The 20,285-nt window shown below is 45.5% G+C and overlaps 1 protein-coding gene across 7 annotated transcripts in view; it reads right to left on the bottom strand.

Annotated features, from left to right (window-relative positions):
• The window catches only part of RNF220 (ring finger protein 220), an 856,068-nt gene that overhangs the window by 480,018 nt on the left and 355,765 nt on the right, over positions 1-20,285 (bottom strand). For 3 of the 7 annotated variants that reach the window (XM_069642322.1, XM_069642324.1, XM_069642326.1), the window contains one exon: positions 19,297-19,365. The exons of the other annotated variants lie outside the window; for them this stretch is intronic. In XM_069642322.1, the coding sequence (XP_069498423.1) occupies positions 19,297-19,365 (69 nt within the window). The remainder of the gene's footprint in view (positions 1-19,296; positions 19,366-20,285) is intronic. 7 annotated transcript variants of the gene reach the window in all.

Below are 20,285 nucleotides of genomic sequence, written 5' to 3'. Positions count from 1 at the left end.
CCAGTGCTGGTCTATCGGTCAGATTTTCTTTTGGTTTCAGTCTTTCCTATCGGGTTGTGCTCAATCTCTTTCTTTTCCTCCTTTGTGCTCTGAGCCAGTGCCTCTGTCCTGCGGAATACCTCAAGGCTCTGCTTTGTCCCCCGTCTTATTTAATATCTATATCCAGCCTTTGGTTGTACTCATCCACTCAGATGGCCTCGGCTGCTACTCTTATGCTGATGACACCCAAATCATTGTGAGGTTGGATACAGTTCAACCTGGCACTGTGTCACAGCTACAGGGTTGCCTGGAGGTCGTTGGGGGTAGGGGTGTGGATGGCCACCAACTGGCTGAATTTGAATGGGGACAAGACAGAGATACTGGTTACAAGTATTTCTCCCTCTTCTTTTTCTCTTCTTGTTCCCTCTCTATGGACACCAAACCACTAGCCGACAGCTCTCGGTCTACTTCCTACACCAGTGGTTAAGATCCTTGGAGTTAAGTTGTCAGCTTCGCTTTCAATGGAGGCCCAGGTGGCGTTGGTTTGCCAAATTGGACATCTTAAGCTTAGGACACTTTGTAGAGTTCTTCCTTTTATCCCATCTAAGTTCCATGCCCCGGTTGTTGCCTCTTTGGTCATGAGTGGGACTGATTATTGTAACGCTTTATTACTTGCTCAACCACACTACTTCACTTGTCCACTTCAGCTCTTACAGAATACTGCTGCAGGAACAGTGGTCCGCCCTCCTTTTGCAGCACATATCTTCCACATCTTGCGTCAGCTTCATTGGCTTCCTGTTGGTGAATGGATCCATTTTAAATATTTGTGCCTGGTGCATCAGGCATTTTACAGAACCGCAGCTGAATAGCTCCAAAGTAAAATTCGCCCGTACACACCGGGTCGTCGTCTTCACAGACTCTGCATCTCTGTGCCTCCTATTCGAAGGTCCTGGATTGGTGGCCGGGCCTTCTCTGTTGCAGCTGCGAGGCTTTGGAATGCTCTGCCCATAGCCCTTTAGGCTACTCAAGATCATCTTTCCACCAACCTTTCTTTAAAAACATTTCTGTTTTAGCTGCCGCTACTTTTTGCACACCTATTGGTCGTTTCTGTAGGTTTAGCGCCAAGATGCCCTTGGTGTACGCGCGCTCAAAACATACTAATAACATAATATGACATGACCTCAGCATCTCTCATGGGGACTGGGTAGAGCCCAGCCAGACTGGAGTGGAGGCCATGGCAATGATTTTTGGAACTAATGCCTGATTTTAAGACACTGATTTAACTGAAGGCTCGCCTTCTGCATGCAACCTAATCCCACTGTGCTCTCTTGGTGGTCTGTCTTGGAGGTGAGGCCAGGGATGCGGACGATTTGAGCCAGCATGCAGGCACACAAGATTGTATTGTACCGTACTACAGAAAGCTGATACATATCGTAAAAGTAGACTCTATAGGGAGATGATATTGTACATGTGTATAGTTACGCCAAAACAGATATCTCTTGGTTGGGGGCGGGGCTAAAAGATCCTCTAAGGTGCTTTTGTTTTTTATTGCCTATTAACATCGACTGTCTTGTGCCCTCATAGCTTCAACCCTCTAATGTTGTCTGTCCCAGGGCTAGTATGGCTAAAGAACTTAGGGAGGTAGCACACTCCTGTTAATGTCTTATATTCCATATTTCCCCAAGGAACCCAAGATACCTTATTAGCTGGTCTAAGGGAGATGGTGGTACATCGTGGTTCCTCATCTTCCGCACTGCATGTGGGCCAGAGGAAAAACAGCGGGCTATATTAGGGTTGTTGCCTTCAGGCTTGTAACCAGTTGCCCTATTTTTGTCTGGACATTAGGAGGGTAGGATTTCAGGTATTCACTGTAGTCTTTTGAGCAAGAGAATATGAGGAAGCTCATAATCTATTCTCAACATCTTGAACTTTGAAGTACCTTTGAGTTCATGTGATGACCTCATTCTGTGGGAGGGTACCTGAGTATAAGTGGGCATATCAGTGTAAGGGGGTGCATGCATGGCTGGGTGTGTGGTGTGCACGTGACTGAGTGGAATTACAATATGTGTATATATTTCGATTCGAGGTCTGTTAACCGGAAGTGTGGGAGCCAGCAGGGTGTCCGGTGGTATCGCACTGGCTCTTCAAAGGGTCTTTGGATTAATACACCTGTACCATGATATTCTGCAACAACTATCCCCCTTCCTGTATTGCTTTGTAGGAGTTTGCCACAGAATGGAGCCACAAGGTGAGGCTGATGGTAAGCACATATTCCCAAAGAAAGCAACAGTCTTCACAAGCTAAAGATTGTGTCAATTTTTATATATACTTGCTGGGCAAAGTTGGACCTCTTTCAAAGGTGCTAACTTATCACAGAAATACGATACCCTGCTTTGAGCTCCTTGGTCTGAGAGCAGTATTCTTTGAGGTTAGTGAAGTTCAATGTGCTGCTCATGTTATGCAACCTCAATGACCAAAGGCGGGAAATCACCCATTGCATTTTGAATTGGAAAACATCTCCATTTTAATTAATGCACCACACAGTTGCCTCATACAGGTTTTCCAATGTATGGGTAATAGGGCTCTCGAACATCATTTTGTTAAGTACACACTGTAAGGATGCAGAAGGCGATAAACGAGACGCAGGTGGTATGTTTGTTTTGGGTTATACACTTTTATGTGTCTTAAAGAAAGGAAAAGGGGCTATTTTCTACCCAACCGTCCATGTCCACACGTTGAACCCAGGACCTGTGTGCTCTCCCCGCGATATTCACCATTTTTAGACCAACATAATATTTAACTTGTCTAAAATTGGCGTATTTCTATAATAGTAATGAAGCATTGGAGCAATCATTACGGTGGAGTGGGTCTAATTAGCATGGTGGTATGGCCCCACCATGCCAATACAGCCTTGTCATCCAACCATACTTTTTGCAACTGGCAGGAATGTCTGCCTCTTATTGTTGAGTTTCATTAATTGAGAGTACGGATCACCATGCAGTAGCCCTATTTACTGACAGGGAGCCATGCATAACAAGTGACAAGCATGATATGAGAAAATGCACACTACATACAACGTGAACGTCATTTATTAACAAATTAAACTTCCCACTGGGAAGCAATTCCTGAATGTGTGACTTTGAAAGGACAGGAGAGCGTGAGTTTCAAATTTCCCAGACTCTGCAGTGTGATTTCCGAAGCACGCACTGTTGGAAAGGACAGGAGCCGCACATATGTAGACTGGTACACTGTGACTGCTCATAAGTGAGTTAATAATTCAGGAGCTTGGGTTGTGTGAAGTGTCGCAAGGCTATGGTAACTCACGAGGGCTGCTCCAGTGAGAGGCTGGGCCGGCGCCCCCTCCAGAGCCCAGGGAAGCCACACTGTCTCCATCAATGCCCAGAATCAATGGAACACACAAGTAGGGACTTGTCCAAAGCCCTGTGTCTGCTCTGACTGCACAAAGTGCTTCACACCTCCAGGAAACTGAGTCCCTCATCATTAGAGCGTATGCGCTTCCCCTCATCCGCCTGAAACCCACTGTTGATATGGGGTGAGGAATCCTCCACTGCCTTTAATGCTGCCTAGCTCTACCAAGCCATGCAGTGTCATGCACGGTCCACGCGATACCCCTGTTCTTCTAACCGTGTCTGTGCTGCGTAAGCACAATACATCAAGCAGCTTCTTTGCCTTAGGGATGTTACTTCTCCAGACACGGTTCCATGATTAGCATTCCTCCTCCTGGCACAACGTCATTATTGCCATATCTTCTCCTTGCACCACATTAGTATTGGCATCATTTCTCCAGATCCAACATCAGTATCGGCACCGCCTCCCCTGTGGCATTCCACTGCATGGTGCAACATCCATATTGGTATGCTACCCCCTCCCACCATCCCCTCAAAATCAGTAGCCAGCAATGTTCCTCTTGGCAAAGTATCTATTAGTACTGGAATGTCCACGTCTGCGATGAGATCCGTTCTTGACATTCCTCAACGTGCCACAGAATCTATTTTGCTAATGAACTTGCTTCTGAGGATTTTGTGGCATTTCTGAATGAATTTTGCAGTCCTAGTTGGTTTTAAAAACATTTCAGGATGATCTTTGGGACGTGTAGCACCTATTAAGAGAGCCATATGTGGTTATATGGGTATTTAATGGTCCATATAAGGGAATTCAAAATCCATCTGATGAGTTTTGTAGGCGCAGTTCTAAGGGAATTGTATTTCACTTTAACTAAATAATGACAGAACGACATTCCTTTAACAACGTTCTGTTATTCTCTTTGTTTTAAAACAATATCAGTGATCGAGAGCACCTAAGGCATGCTAAATAATTCTCTCTGGACCCTATTATTTTAACCAACGACCTGGGAAAGAGGTGGCCTAAGAAGGCACAGGTGCCATGGAATGGAAATAGTGTGCCTCTTACCCATCCCTATCACACAGCAGCACCAATTTGTGTTCTCTCCAGGCTAATCCTCCTCCACGGGCTCACTGAAAATCCAGTGTCCCCACAGGTCTATAAGGAAATGAAGTCAGTTGATTGGAGGGTAAAAATCCCAAGGAGGGCAGGATTCTGTGGCGAGGAATCCACGTACAGGTTCTGAAGGAAAACGACGCCTACCTTCGATAACTGATGTGAAGCCTGTTCATGTTTACTTTCGTGGAACTGCTCAGTTCTGTTTCCAAATCATCTCCTGTATTTCTTCTTTCACTGTATACAAAAAATATGATATATGCTGAAGTGATTGGGGGTCATTATGGGTTTGCATGTATCCCGTCTGAAATTCCGGTGGGATACCGGCAAACGGAATTAGCATTCCCATTGCCTGATAGCCTGGTATTTTCGGGATATTACAGGTCGTTGGAAGGCCAGTAATTCCCCATTCTATGAAGTCCCATATGACGCTTTGAAACAGTATTCATTTCCTGATAAGGGCCTAACCAGTGAACAATAAATAAATAAATAATTCAACTTCCGGGGCACTAGTGGTATAGGGATAAATATCGGTTTCTAAACCATCAATCAGCCCCACACCGCTAGTACACCAGAAGGGATCCGAACAGATTGGAAACACAAGCAAATTATAAACCTCCTTATCCAATTTTGGTAACATGGGTGGAATAGCAGGCTTATCTCTGCAAGGTTGTGGATCGTTGGTTAGTTGCACCACAGCAAAGATACAATTATTACCCAATGATAAAAGGGACTGTCCAGTCAAGGTTGAATACAAATATCTACTTTATTATTATCACGACAGTTCGAACACACTACAAAACACAACCCACACTTTAAAGGAATTCAGAGGACAGTTTTAAAGAAGGAAAAGGGATGCACTCTGGATACTGACAGGAGGGTAGTCGGTAAAGGAATTCATCACAATAGTTCAAGGATACTTGGTTTCAGCACAAAGGGAGCAATGGGTCATAAAATGTCACAAGTGGCCTTCGCAGAAGACCCAGGGGGTCAGAACTACAATGTACCTTGTGCTTGTAGAGGTTCTTGGTGCTCTACAGCGTTGAGTCGGTTTCAGGGCACTTTGCAGCTTCTGCGACAGAGTTCAAGACAGGTAGCAGCTGCTGGTATGAGGCGGCAGGCAGTTTGGCAAGCGAGGTCAGATGAACGGCTGCAAGCTGGCCTACACAGTGACTCAGGGTCAGGAATTGTTGTCTAAGTTCTGGACGGTAGGTCTGAAGCACTGGTCGAGGCATCTCGGGCGGTGTGAGCGACTGCGGCGTAACAACAGTCAGCAGTGCACTCGCTTGCAGCTCGAGGAGCTCGACTGGCTCGAAAATGTCCTTTCAGGTGGATGTTGGTAGATGCACTCCTAGCTTCTGCACTGGGCATGTAGCTGAGGAGAGTGTTGCAGGCAGCTGCCTTTTCCTTAGTTGGGTTCAGAGACTCTCGGGCACATCCCACATAGAAAGCTTGCTGCAGAGCCTAGCAGGGCGGGCTGTGTGCTGGCTGGTTACCAGTTCTGGAACTGCTGGAGGGTTCTCTGGATTCGGTATCTCCCTATGTTCCCTTAGAGATGTTTAGGGAGGGTTCATGCTTCCCTCTTGGATGTCCTTGCCTTCCTCCACTGGCAGAAGATGTAAGGCAGACTGTACCTTCAGCCAGGTTCCAATGCTGAGTTCTCCTTGGTACTCCTTGCAAAGTCTTCAGATGATCTGCCCAAAAGAAAGGCTTAGCAGTCCTTTAAAGCCAAATGGGCCACAGTGATTGGTGTAACCTAAGCCTACCTTAATGAATATCCTGTATGCATGTGGTCATAATCAAAATGCTTAGCAACAGAAAAGGAAAAGGTGTGAAAACATGTAATACTAAGACCAAACCTTCTTCCTGTCTGTTGTGGATCGAAGGGTCTCTCTAGTTAATGGAGCTCTCTGTGGTTCCTGATTAAAGCGGCAGGTCGCGGTTGAAGCTGCGGCAAGAACAGACTTTCTGTTTCCTGTAAACCACATTCTTGTACCTTCAGAATGGGTCCCACTACGGGAGTTGTCTACTTAAAGCACATAGTCCCAGACAGGACAGGTCACTGCCCTTGATACTGAGAGGCGGGAGCTGGCTTCAGGTTGACACAGTGCATGTCCAAGGTTGTTGGGGTTTCCTGTTTCCTTTGTTAAACTCGGCAGCCAGGCCCCATGTGGGCCTGTTTGAATTAAACTCTGATTAGTATGCAAAGCTGCCACCACCAGCAGGGCCTAAACAAAGGGAAAGCCACCACCATGGAGCATGTGTTAGTTAATTAGGCTGGCCATTGCAGGAGGAAGGATTGGCCCTCCCCCTTTTGAGATGACCGGTGTCATATTCTAACTAAATATGACAGGGGCGAATGCGCCTGTAGCCTGTGTTCACCCAGAGTACACGGGTCTATTCTTTTGTCGTGCAGTGAACATAGGGACACGTGCACGGAATAGCGCCACATGTTTTCCGGAGGTTGATCTACCATCATTCAATTTCATGCAAAAAATGTAAAAAGCCCCGGTGAGCGCACACCCACTGTGCAGATGGTCATTCCTCACACTCCATGGTAGGTATTACCTATATTACCGGCACCGGTATCTGGTGCCGGTAATTCTGGCCGTTTTTTGTCAGTGGTGGCCTGATTTACCTCCAGCTCTTGGCTGAACCAAGAGATCTGTAGTTTGGTGGGGCGGTAAAATTGTTGTTAACCGATTTACTGGCATTTTTACCAGCACTTTTACCACTCTGCTAAACCTGAAATGAATCCCATTATCTTTTAAAGATGAATGCTGGCTAGAGCACCTGACACTGACTGCCCCACCAGGCACCATGGTTTAAGTCCTAAAAAAAAATTGGGGCTCTCGTTTGCCCTTCTGAAAATGAATCAGAATCTCTAGAAAAAGAACCAGAAAGATGAGAATTTCCTAAATCTTTGCTGGCAAGGTATAAAAGACACGGACCGTTTGATCCCAAGAATGTGTCGAACTAATCGCTCTAGAAAAATCTCAATATGAGACATTTCACAGTCGTTATCATCACACCAAGAAATCTGATGAATTGCGTTTGAATCCCAGCACTGGTTGTAGTACCGTGCACTCACTAACCCATTAATTCAGCTACTGGGAGCACACTAACTTGTTTGACTCTGCCTCAAAAATACCCAAAGGTAGCGTCGTCCATCCTCTGAAAAAAATGTATGGCTGCTGTCCACCTGCGCGTACCCTAGACTTGAGCTCTACCACAGCCTTTAGCCCCACTGATGACAGGTCAGGAAATCTTACATTGTGCCAGTAGACAGATCCTCCCCTGCAGGTAGAAGTAGAATGTGCATAACTGTGCCTGTACTATGAGGTCAACTACCAGAAGGAAGCAGGCAGAAGACACATGGTAGGACTCACTTGACATCGCTGGACACCAACTTACAACAGAAGCAAGCAGGTTCCATTAGCCAGATCCATTGGTCCAGGCACACCATCAATTTAGCGTAAGGATTCAGGACCAATTTGCAAAAGATGTTTTTTCTGTTCAACTGGGCAAGCAAACGGGGCAAGCACATTTTCCACATGATTTTCAATACAGAACGGTTCCAGAAAGAGAAATTTACATTTTGAGACATTTCATCGCACACAGATAAAAATACCCATAAATCTCACTTCTGCTTGTTGCCATTTTGGGCCACATTTTGGGCAGGTGCATTGCCCAGCTGTGGTGATCCTGATTTGCGGCAAGGGCATATGCTTGGATGAAGGGGAGGAAAAAAGCAGTGATGTCTTGCATAAGATGTTCCAATGCCTCTTCCTGTGCACAGAAGCCGTTCAAAGCCTCAAAACCACGAGTTCCCCTCCCCGGGCTCTATAATTTCCCCCTCGCACCTCCTTCGCAAGGCTGATGTCCGGTGAGGCTTGCAGGCTCCACATAGGCCACCTGCTATGGAAGGGAGATGTCTGCCTAAGAGATGCCACAGATCCTACAGAACTCAAGCATATCTGGTCATTTGGGGTGTGGCTGAAATCTCAATGTTCAGATTAGACGTGAACTTTCAGGGTATATGATCAACCATTAATGTGATAAAGAGAAACATGATGATACTCAGCAGTCGGACTAAGGTAAAGCCACTGTGAACTATCATGTTTGACACCCCAAAATCCCCCAAAATAGGGCACGTTTATCCCAAGTACCGTTTTAACCACACATCTACACTACCTTACAGAAAGGCTCTATCAGGCAGGCAAAGCACAACGCCCTACCAATAACACAAATACTACTAATATGGCATAACAGAAAGGCCCCAGTCTAAGTGAGATTGGCTAGGAGTGAGCTCAAAGTTGTGAGACTTGCACACATTGAGACTTAGGATCTAGAGGTTCTGTTTTGTTGTGCCTGAAATAGGGTTTCTAGCATTGTCAGATTTAAGGTGAGCTATCCAGGACTGTTACCAAAAGATTCTCGCCTTGTTGGTTTTGACTAGCATTGTCGGATGTAAGGGATATTTCTAAGATTGTGATTACAGTGGCCCTGACTAGCATTGTTTGGTGTAAAGGGATCTGTGCATAATTGCAAACCGTGGGTTCTAATGAACAGAGCATTAAATTGAATTTAAACTTCATTTTTCAGTGCAAACTAAGGCCCGAAGGCATCTTGGTGCTAGAAAACAGCAGGGGAAACAACCAGAAAGACTGCTAGATAAGGCCAAAGAAAACAACAGAGCTCCAAATAAGTGTGTCTGAAGAGCCTTGCGAAAGCTCAGGAGATCCGAAGTCTCCTGGAGCTGAACAGAGAAGGACCTCCCTCCGACCCTAGCTCTGCACTATCTTCTGACCACCAACATATTAAGGGAAGTAGGGCGTAGCTGGCTAGCAGTAATATATCTTTTTTCTGCTTTATTTGGAAATATTCTGCTCTTGTGTTGTGAATAGCCCTGTGTACAATACAAAGAGCCTTAAAAGCAATACGCTTTTTCACAGGTAGCCAATGTAGCTGTCGCAACAGGCTAAAAGTATGAGACATTCTAGAGGCTCAAAGTGCTAAGCGTGTAGCAGCATTTTGCAAAAGCTGCAGCCGGAATATCAAATAATCTGATTGGCCCAAATAGATCCCATTACAGTAATCCAATGAGCCCAGTATTGAAGCTGTAACCAGTATAGAACTTAATTCCAAAGGAAGAAATGGTAATGTCTTCTTAAAGAATTTCAGCTTTCGAAAACCCAAACAACATACTGCTGCAACTTGCGCCTCCCTGGAGCCTGATGGAAGCTATTTAATACCCAGGCTCTTTACGGAGTCACTGGGTTTAGGGCAAGGACCCAGGGAGTCCGGCCAAAGGTCCAGGGTCCCGGGTGAATTAGTAATATTCGAACCAATTAACAGGAACTCGGTTTTCTTACAGTTGAGCCTCAGCCGGTTCTTGGCCATCCAGCTTTCAATTGCAGCTAAACAGCTACACAGTTTAAAAGGGGGATCTAACAAAGGAGAGTTAAAACGAAAATGGAGCTGGGACATAAAGGAACAGAAAGGGGTAATTTCAGGGTTGTGGCTACATTGGTTCTGACTAGCATTGTGGAAATAAAGGGATCTGCCTAGAATTTTGACAATGTGACTTCTAGTCAGCATTGATTGATACAGCTGGATCTGTCCAAGTCTGTGGTTCTGTCCAGGCCCAAATTGTCTGATATAAGAGAACCTGTCCATAATTTGGGACTACATGGGTTCAGCATTGTCTGACAAAGAGTCACAGATTCTGGCTAGCATTGTCAAATGTAAGGGGATCTGTCTGGGATTGTGATAATGTTGGATCTGAAAACATTTTCGGGAGTAAGGAGTTCTATCCAGGAGTGTAGCCATGTGGGTTCAAATCATTGCATGATATTTAAAAGCTACTCACTGTGGTGACTACTGTATTCCTAGTCCCATTCCCTCCATTCCATACTGATGGGATGTCACAGCATGGGGAAAGGACCAGGGACTTTATCAGCAAAAAAAAACAATATTGAATGCTGAATCAGTGCACATGCATGGAGCATGGCCCCACCCTTCCGTGTCCCACACCAGTTAGTCACCCAGTCCATCACGACTGCCTATGAAAGGACACAACTAGAATCAGAGGGGATGACGGGTGGGTGTTTGGATGAAAAGGGACTATGGACTAGGAGTACAGCCGTCACAATTGTAAGTAATGTTTACATGCTGCTATGTCCTTTCACTTTCCTCCGTACGCATGAGAGATTTTCAACACTGTGGTAGGTCAGAAGGAGGAGACAGACTATAAGGTGTCTTGTTGAACTTGCTTTTAATTAAATAATAAAGAAAACGTCTCACTAAACCAAGTCTATGTGATACCCAACCTAACTAAACTAAACTAGGGTGTTCGTCGTCAGATGTGAAATCCAAACTTAATAGTTTGTCCTGCGTCAAAACTAGCCTAAGATGGCCCTACCATTATTAATAGACAACAAAAGACCAGGAGAATGACACCCTTCTCCTGGGGGATGCTTCTGAGCACAAATCTCTTCAGTATGATATCTCCAAATAGTCTCTTGCTATTCCTTGTTATAACACCTTCAGTTTATTTAATGGATCTTCCCACGCCCTTATGTATTTTGTCCCTCTGTTTCTCCAAACACTTTACTTCTTCTTGAGATGTGCAGACAAAGTCTCTGTCTTACACTTATTCCTCTCACAATCTTGCCACTCATAGGAGCATGTATCATGTACTACTAAGTATTTCTTATACGTTTGCCAATCACTGGGACAAGAATGTCAGTCACCTGGATGATCTTCACTTTTCCTATACTTTTCTCAAACACTAGGACAACTAGGATGCAGAGTCCCTAAGTGATCTTCACTCTTTATATACATTTGCCAATTACTGGGATGAGGATGCAGGGTCTCTGGGTAATCTTCACTCTTTTCTATACTTTTGCCAAGCACTAGGACGAGGATGCAGGTTCCATGAGTGATCTTCATTCTTTCTGCTTCACTTCCCGGGTCTCCAGGTCTCCCCTGTACCTGTATTAAAGGGGTTTTGCATCACCAGGTCGGCCAGGATTATTCTCTGGCTCTTTTTGAGTCGCTCTTACGACCTGCTTCGTTTTTCTCTGGCAGTTTCGTAGATGAAGGGGTTTTTCCTCTTGTTCCGTTTCACGCCATTACCTTCTTCTTTTGGTCTGTTTATCGGGTTCTCCACCCATGAACAGACTTCCTCGGGTCTGTTATTGACATATCGCCTACCCAGCACGCCAATGATAGGGCCCTTCACTGGACCTCCTCCGGAGTTCCTCCTGGGACTATTTGGACTTCCTCTGCTCTGCTGCTCGGACAGTGTGCTGCTGTCCCCTCTTCTCCAAAACAACTTTTGGACAGGCAAGGCAGCGTCTTTCTCTTGGTTTCCTAGCCTCCTCGATTCAGCTGGTTTGAAACTCCTGGTCTCACTTCCTTGCTCTCTTGAACCCCCTCTCTTTTTTGACACACTGCTGAAGCTTCCCTAGCTTCCAAGGAAAGTCCTTCCTTTGTGTTGGGTCCATATTGACTAAGCCTCCTGTTTGCTTTTTCATGTCAGTACTTTACAGACAAGCACTCTTCGTTACTCTCATGTTCTTACTCTTCACAGTATCAAATTGATATTGCTATTCTGGTATTATATTACAATAATGCATGTGAGAGGAATTTTGTTGTCTATCAGTTATTGAAGTTGTACTGTGTTTTGGGGGATAAGAAGGGAATTCCTTATGGAAAAGGGAGTCCTTATCCCCAAAAGTGGAGTCTCTACGTTTGAGGTCCCGCTTGCCGCCACCCCTAGGGGGAATGTTGCGTAGCCGGCTCACCTACCTAGCCTCACAGGAAGGGGCACCCACCCCCCCTTGTGGAAAGTGACTGAATCCCTCGATTCATCACTACAAACATGAATGTATGGATGGTTAGCAACCTATTAACCAAACAGGTTTCGAAATACTACCTGCCCAATCCTTGCATCAGACCTGGAGCTGGCATTGGGGGACTAGTGCCTGCATAGGAAGAGGCCCTAGTGTCTGCTTTACAGACCCTGTCGATATGGATTAGCCTCAGATAAGCTACAGAAGTGGTCTTAGCGCAAACCATATGACCATTGATCCTCTTAGGTGGGGGTCTGTTCTGGACTTTCTAGGATTTTAGAATGCATGACACTATTATTTATTTATTTTTTATTTGTTTAATGTTGATTTATGGTTATACAATTGATTGACAACCTTTAGTCACAGTTTCTTTAGTACAAAATAACAGAAGTAAAATAAAGCATATTTTCTTTATGATATGAATCAAGATTCGTTTAGAGATGTCAATTCCTTTTGGATGATGATTGAGAATTTGACCACTAATGTTATTGATGTTTTATCACCATATTGCATCATTGCCCACCATAAGTCCTTTGATCTATGTCCATTCTTTTCTATGACCGTTTTCATTGCAGTTTCTCTTTGCATGACACTATCCTCTTAGCAATGATAGACTTAGAGGCCTGTTTACTAGGGCCCGAAAGTCCATATATTACAAAAAGCCTGTCAGAAGTCCTCAACTCTCTGAAGATACAACATAAGAGTCCTGCAAAAACCAAGACAACGGAAGGTTCACTCTGTGTACAACCCTGTGTTGGGGAAGAAGGTAGGGAGGTATATTTCCTGATTTATATGGAAATCGGAAACTATTTTAAGCAAAGGTGCTGAATGTGTTCTAATAATATGTCCTTATCGAAAACCGTAAAGGGCTCCTTGTCAGATTGGGCTTTCAACTCACTGACCCTCCTAGCTGAAGTAATGGCCTCTAGGAAAGCGGTCTTCCAAGTTTGTATCTACTGTAACAATGGGCCCAAAAGGCTTGTGGGCCAGAGCATTAAGAAAAATATTCAAATCTCAGGAAGGATGTGGAGGCCTAACAGGAGTGTACAAATGCAAAAGGCACTTAAATGAAAATACTGTGCCGGGAGGCCCATTCCCAAAGGGCAACAGCCAGAAAACATATCTGATCCAATATAGTACTCCCCTGCTTGTTCTGATAACACATAGCAGTTGTAGTGTCTGTCATATCCATGCCACACCTGTCCTCAATGAAAGGAAGAAAAGCATTCAAGACCAGCCAAATGGCCTTCAGTTCCAGAGTCTCCCTGACCCTGTATGTCGTGTACGTAGTAGCTCTCTATGGAAGATCACCAGCTGAAAGAGGATTCTAGTGTCATGACAGTCTTGCAGGGAAGAATGTGAAAGGGCAGGCCTTCAATGATGTTCTGTTTCATGGACCACCAAACCAATTCCTGCTTCACTGCATTCAGAATGGAAACAGCCACGGACTGTAAATGCTCTCACTCTAAACGCTTGCGAGATGCAATTGTGCACAAATCATAAGTAGTCGAGCCAACGACACTACAGTAACACATGAGGCCACCAGGCCCAGAAACCCTGGAACCACCACATTGAAGTGTGGATCCTTTGCAGGAAATTCTAAGCTGCGCCTCTGTTGTCCACAAGGCTCTAGTTCTAGTGAGTAGGAAAAACACGGAACTGAGTAGTGTTCGAGACGTAACCAATGTATGTCCGTTGTTGGGAGGAAAGCTTTTTGAGACTTGCTCTGGGTGACAGAAAACCCTAGACTGTTGGGAAGGTCCACCAGAGCCTAAGCTGAACAAATCGTTACTCCCGGACTTCCAGCTCAAACTAGTCATGTGTACAGGTAAGGATACAAATGCACATGCACACCACAGAGCCTGAGAATAGAGGCTATCATCAATTTGGTGAATGACTGAGGGGTTGAGTTCAAACCAAAATGAATTACCCTATTTTGCACCTGCTGCGCCTCTAAAGAGAACCAAAGAAACTTCTGATGAGAGGGCCAGATGGGAACATGAAGGTAACCATCCTTCTCGAGCACGCTTATCTAATCTCCATACAAAAGGTAGAGTTAAATATGACCCAGCTTAATCATTTTGAACATTGGTGAATTAAATGAAAAGTTGAGGAGTGCAAGATCCAGAATGGTTCACCTGGTTCTTGTTCTGAATGCTCAATAATGTGGAGAAAACCTGCAACTCTTCTCAGTGAGAGTTAACCTCCTTAACAGACCTCATAAGTAGGGGGTTCGGAATCTTAATTCTGAAGAGCCTAATTCCCTTCTTGCATTAGAGGGGTGTAAACAGCGGGGATAATAAGACGAACAGTGATAAAAGATATTGTTCATGGGGCCTTCAACAATTGTTTAAAAACTCAGGAATAATAAACAAGAACACCTCCTAAATTAATTAATTAATTTTGAATAACATGCTAAATACCAGAGACCAGTCTCTAGTCACAGGACCGGGGTTCAAACCTGTGTTGCTCTGTGTTGTCTTGATCCCAAAGCAAGTGTGTGGCCCCTGACCAATCCTCCCGGATCCTACTGCTGTGTTGTGCTCCTATATTCTCAATTGATCATTTAGACTTATCAGGGGAAGACAAGTGGCATGAAAATTCCTTAGCTTGAATTCACTGCTGCTTTCTCCTTTGCTGGCTTGGAAATCTGTTAGAGACTAGTTTCTGATCTTGGAAGTCACACAAAAGACCCTGCAAAAGACTTGGGTCTAGCTTATCTGGTGAAGCTCTGATAGGCCTTTGCAGGCTTCTTCACAAGTAAAAGAGAAATAGCATAGAGCTACTGTGGTGACAGACAAATATTGTAGGGCTTCCTCCAGACACACACGAAATAGCAAGAGCTTGCAAGGGAGACTGAAAATAACTGGGTCTACCAGGGGGAGAGAAAAATGGCTTGAGGATTATGGGGAGATAGAAAATAATTGTGCCTACCAGGAAGACAGAAAAATAGCATACGGCTTATAGGGAGACAGAAAAATAAACTGGGCCGACAGGAGAGACAGAAAATAGCCTGCACCTGCTGGGAATACAGAAAAATAACATAGTGCTTCTAGGGAGACAGAAAACAAGCTAAGGAAACAAAAGCTATTTTGATCTTCCTCGGAGTAACGAGGAAGATCAAAAATAACCCAGGGCTACAGAGACAAATCAATCCCAAAGTAGAAGGGAGACTTCAATGGAGGCAGTTCCTGTTCCTGTCTTATGGGTGGCGGGTTGATGGTTTATTGGCAAGACTGTCCTGCCATCCGCGCACCCCATGGTTATAAATATGAGGGAACACAGCGGCAAAATGAGATAACGCATAATGGGTGCTTGAGTTATTAGGCGATCAGCATCTTTATCCTCAGCCTGTTTTGTGGCCGCTTGAACAAGCAATTACAAATAATAGGCAGTCGTGCACATAACTCACCGCAAGCACTTTGGTCGGGGCAGGTTTAATGCAGACGAGTTTCTGTGGGGCAGAGATGCAAGGGCAGGTGTGTTTACAGTGTGTTCCTTTTATTTAAAAGGAAAATGTGTGTCTTAACAAGTGAGCCCCATGTGTATACAGCACCTTAAATAGTTCGGTGGAGCTTCTACTGCAACTCATCCACGCTGTGTAAGCACAGGCTTCACCAAACAGATTCGCCAGCGCAGCAAACTATTATGCGGTAAGAGAAGAAATTGCATACATGCGCTTGTTCAACCACCACAAAGGGATAGCACGCCGAAAAGACAGGCTGTTTTGGTGATATTTGCGATGGAATACTTTTATATCGGACAAGATTAATATTCTCTGGTTGGTGTTACATTCAAAGCTTCCAATTGGCAACCAGTAACAAACCATCTGATGCACTCCCTCAACGCCACTGTTCCAACACTCAATGGGACGACGCCTTCCAGGTGAGAGATCTATCGGTGGATGCAAAACATCTGTGGACGTGCATTATACCATGTTAATAAAAGACCATATTCTATCTAGCTCTTATATCCAAATTCGGCTGCCCCAGCGGATCTCTTTTAAATTGACTAGTCAAAGCTGATGTTCCGAAATACTTGCTGACATTTTTTTAAAAAAACACTTCACATCAGAAAGGGAATACATCAGGTTTGGAACTTTAATTAATGAAAAAACAGCTCCTTAGTCGAATAAAACTTCACCATTCATCACTTCGGTATTCAGTTGAACACTCTGTTCATATCTTGCTGTGCCTCAATACTTAAATGGACATCTCCAACCCAACAATGGATGTCCCAGTAGCTCCTGCATCTAGGAGTAGAGGGGAAGCAGCTCAGTGGGTGAATGCCTTGTGATGGAGAAGGCTGGGTTCAGACTTCCACTTATATACTTCATTTCCTGCATGTCGAACTCAGCCTTTCACTCCTCTCAGTATGATCATAAAAAAGGGCATTCAGTTGGGATAAAGATAACACCTGTTCACAATGGAAGCTGCAAAACTAGATCACCAGAAGCTGTTTAAAATATTATATCATTATTAGCTTGAGTGAGTGCCCAGGTTAACATTTTGCAAACTTTTCTATTAAAAAAAGAAAGCTTTTTGATGCCTTTTCAATGCCCATAGCGTCTGAGACTGGCATGTGGAGGGCACAGGGGAGCGGGTGATGGAGATGCTTCATCCTTTGGGCAGCGATTCAGGAGGAGGCTAACGAATCCTGATGGGAGATGTGACCTTTTCCAAATGTCACATGTCATTGGATTTTGTATCACGCGAGGACAATATGCCATGGGTATAAAAATCGTTTTTCCAATAGGATTACGAGTGCGTGCACCCGCGGTGTGGGAAAAAATAATAATTAAGATAGTGATATTAAATAGGGTGGGGGGAAGGGAGACTGTTTCAAAGCATGCAAAGCATACTGTGGGCAAGATGACTGTCTTGGGTAAGCGTGGCGACGTCTCAATGTTGGGTTAAAGAGATCTGGGCAATAGGGAAACTGAGGTAAAAAATGTGGCACAGTAGTGGAGTAGAAGTGCGTAAGGTGGGCCCAGACCAAGTAGTGCTCAAAGAGCTGAGTGAGACTTCTGCAGGTCACAGCAGAGGTGCATTGTCCAAACACCGATGTACTGAAGTGCACGAATGAGGTATAAAGAGGCATGGGAGACATACCCTTTATGAAGGCACAGAAGAATGCCTCAATATGAAGGCATTGAAGAAAGGCTGTGCATGAGTGACCATCTCAGTGCAGAGGCATAGTAGACAGTCTATTTATGAAGGCATAGAGAGGTGCCCAGAGTTTACTCTTGGGAAACAGGCCCTCTTGGATAGCTCCCCAGTGTGAAGGCATGGGAGAAAAGCCCTTTATGAGAGAGCTTCTCAGAGAGGAGGCATGTGAAAAGGGTCCTTTATGAAGACACATGAGTGAGTTTCCCGTGTGAACGTTCAGGTGTAGGCTCAGAGGCTGCAAGAAGACCACAGTGCTCGCCTGGCACAAAGGAGGTGTTGTGTGCGCCCACCACTGCCCTGAAACATCTTCAGTGACCCTACCCACGTAGCTGGTGGCCTGGGTGGGGACACGTGAAGCACAAGTGATAAGAGTGAGTGGAGGCAATTGGATGCAGCCACAGGGCGCATGCCTATCAGTGCCAGTCCTGAGCCAGTGTGGCAATAGCCAAAGGGGGAGCCAGATCACCGGAAGCCAGAACCCTGCAGGATTACTACCTGTGATGGGACTGGATCAGCAATCACGAAGCTGGGGCAGTAAGGACTATGGGGTTATGTGCCCATGTGCAAAGGAAGATTCATTGAATCCATACCAATGTGCAGATTGTTGAAATCATGTGATATGGGTGTGGCCCTTAATCTATTGCCTACAGTAAGAGAGAAGCGGGCAGGCTGCAGCTGACCACTTTCAAGTGAGGATATTGGGTCAGCATGGAAAGTCAGTGTATTGGACGCCTCTGCAGTCATGCTCCAAATGAGGCAAAATGGTAATCTTGCTCAATACTGAACTCCGGTTTGAAGCCCACTGCTGTAAATAATACCTCTTGATTGCAGGTTGCCTAACATGTTGTTCCTCTCCACAGTTGGTACTGGGGAGGGTGGTATGGAGTATTACCCCTTCTGACCTGGTGGTGATATGGCAGCTGCCAGGCCACGGCAGGAATACTAGATAACACAGGCCTTTCATGGGAGAGCTGCCAGGTGTGGAGGCATGTGACACAGCCCTTTAGTAGACAGCTGTTCAGTGTGCAGGCATAGGAGACATGCCTTTTATGAAGGCGCGGGAGAGCTTCTCAGTGTGGTGGCCTGGGAGACAGGCCCATTGTGAGGGAACCTCTCAGCGTGGAAACATACTCACAGGACTTTTTGAAGCCACAAGAGAATTGCCCATTGTGGAGGAATGGGAGACAGGCCCTTTATGAAGGCACACGAGAGCTGCTCGGTGTGGAGGCATGGAGGACAGGGCAGCGATGAGAGACCTTCCCTGCGTGGAGGTATGGTAGATGGGCCATTTATGAAGACACTGGGAGGTGCACAATGCGCTGGCAAGGATGATAGAGTCAGCTTGGGTGCATAGAAGAAATGGAATCAGCCTACAGGCATGTGATGTGAGACGTGGGAAGCCGTGTGCAGTTTTCAGTCCAGTTGTTGCAATATCCATCCTAACTCTCGAACATCAAACCAAAAAGCCAGACTGTTTTGTCATGTTAGTACAGCTCTTGAAAAGCCCAGTGGAGTGTAGGTGATATATCAAAAAACCAGTTAAGATATCATTCATGTTACTAATATTATAATTAACATTGTAATTGGCATATTTATTAATTAACAAGTTATTATTAACACATGGTCCGCCAAGCTGCGGCCAAAACGCACATACTTAGAGAACTAGACATGGACTGGAGTCAAACCAGCGGTCACATCTCGCAAAGCTTCCGCACAAAGAAGTCGAGGCCCAAAATGATATTTTTGTACAATATTTTGTGTTACATAAAAGATTCCCACCAAAAAAAATACAAAAACCACACACACAATACCTAATGAGCGAGCCAAATGGATGTGAACTTCTGCAGCCAGCTCCCTCGCTCGGCAAAGCCACCGGCCGGCTGAAATAACAAGACGAGAGATCAGTGACAAGTCGGCCTTTGTTGACTCAAATCTTTATGTTTTTTTGTTTCACTGCGGACAATACCCAGGCGGCGGTGTCCCGCGGTGCCAGTCCGGCCCGGCGGGCCCACAGCTGCGGCCCTGTTTACAAGACCCGTCCTGTTTACATCTACGACCCATCCAGGCCGCAGCCGGGCACCGGGGTGAGGCCTGAGCACTGGGCGTGGAGCGGGGCAGGCCGCTGCGCATTCCACCCCGTGCCAGACGTTATATTTATATATAGACATATACTCATGCTGCATTAACTTCTTGTATTCCCCGCCGCCGTGTGAGGCCATAACCCCCGAGAGTGTGCAGCTCCACGTGTCCCATCGTGAGCAAGGGCATACAAGCATGGAAAGGGGTGGGCAGGATAAAGGCGTCACACATGACAAGAGGAATCTTTTCTACTGCATTCTCAATTATGTTCAACAGTTCTGTTTGTAAGTGGCAGATAGAGGAACCTGGGCTTTGATCTATTGAGCCAGTTAAATAATCCTATCTCGGGCAGTGGACTGCTCTCTCAGGAGATCGGAAATCCTTCATGGAGGGCGATAAGGAGGAGTGAGCGAGTGTCGGTCGCATCTGGAGGACCAGGACATTTCCTTGCAAGCTGGTATACTGGAAGGTAGCTGGGGCAAAGTTAGGCGCATGTGATACGACAGTTATCACTCTTCCCTTTGCTTAATCAACCCCCTCTGCACCCCCCCCCCCCGGTTCTCTGTCCATTCCCCACAGTGCCAATTGCCTTGGACAACTGTATTGTGCACTACAAAACTGCACACGAATCATAAAATCGCATAGTGCAACTGGCTCGGTCCCAGTCCTGCATGCCTTTCAGAAATGCCAGACAGCAGGGGCATGTCTATCAAGGGGAATG

The sequence above is a fragment of the Ambystoma mexicanum genome, chromosome 1q, assembly GCF_040938575.1.
Source record: "Ambystoma mexicanum isolate Mex_15411 chromosome 1q, UKY_AmexF1_1, whole genome shotgun sequence".
NCBI lineage: Eukaryota > Metazoa > Chordata > Amphibia > Caudata > Ambystomatidae > Ambystoma > Ambystoma mexicanum.
Note: the sequence above shows the minus strand (reverse complement) of the source record. Positions and strands in the feature narration are given on the sequence as shown.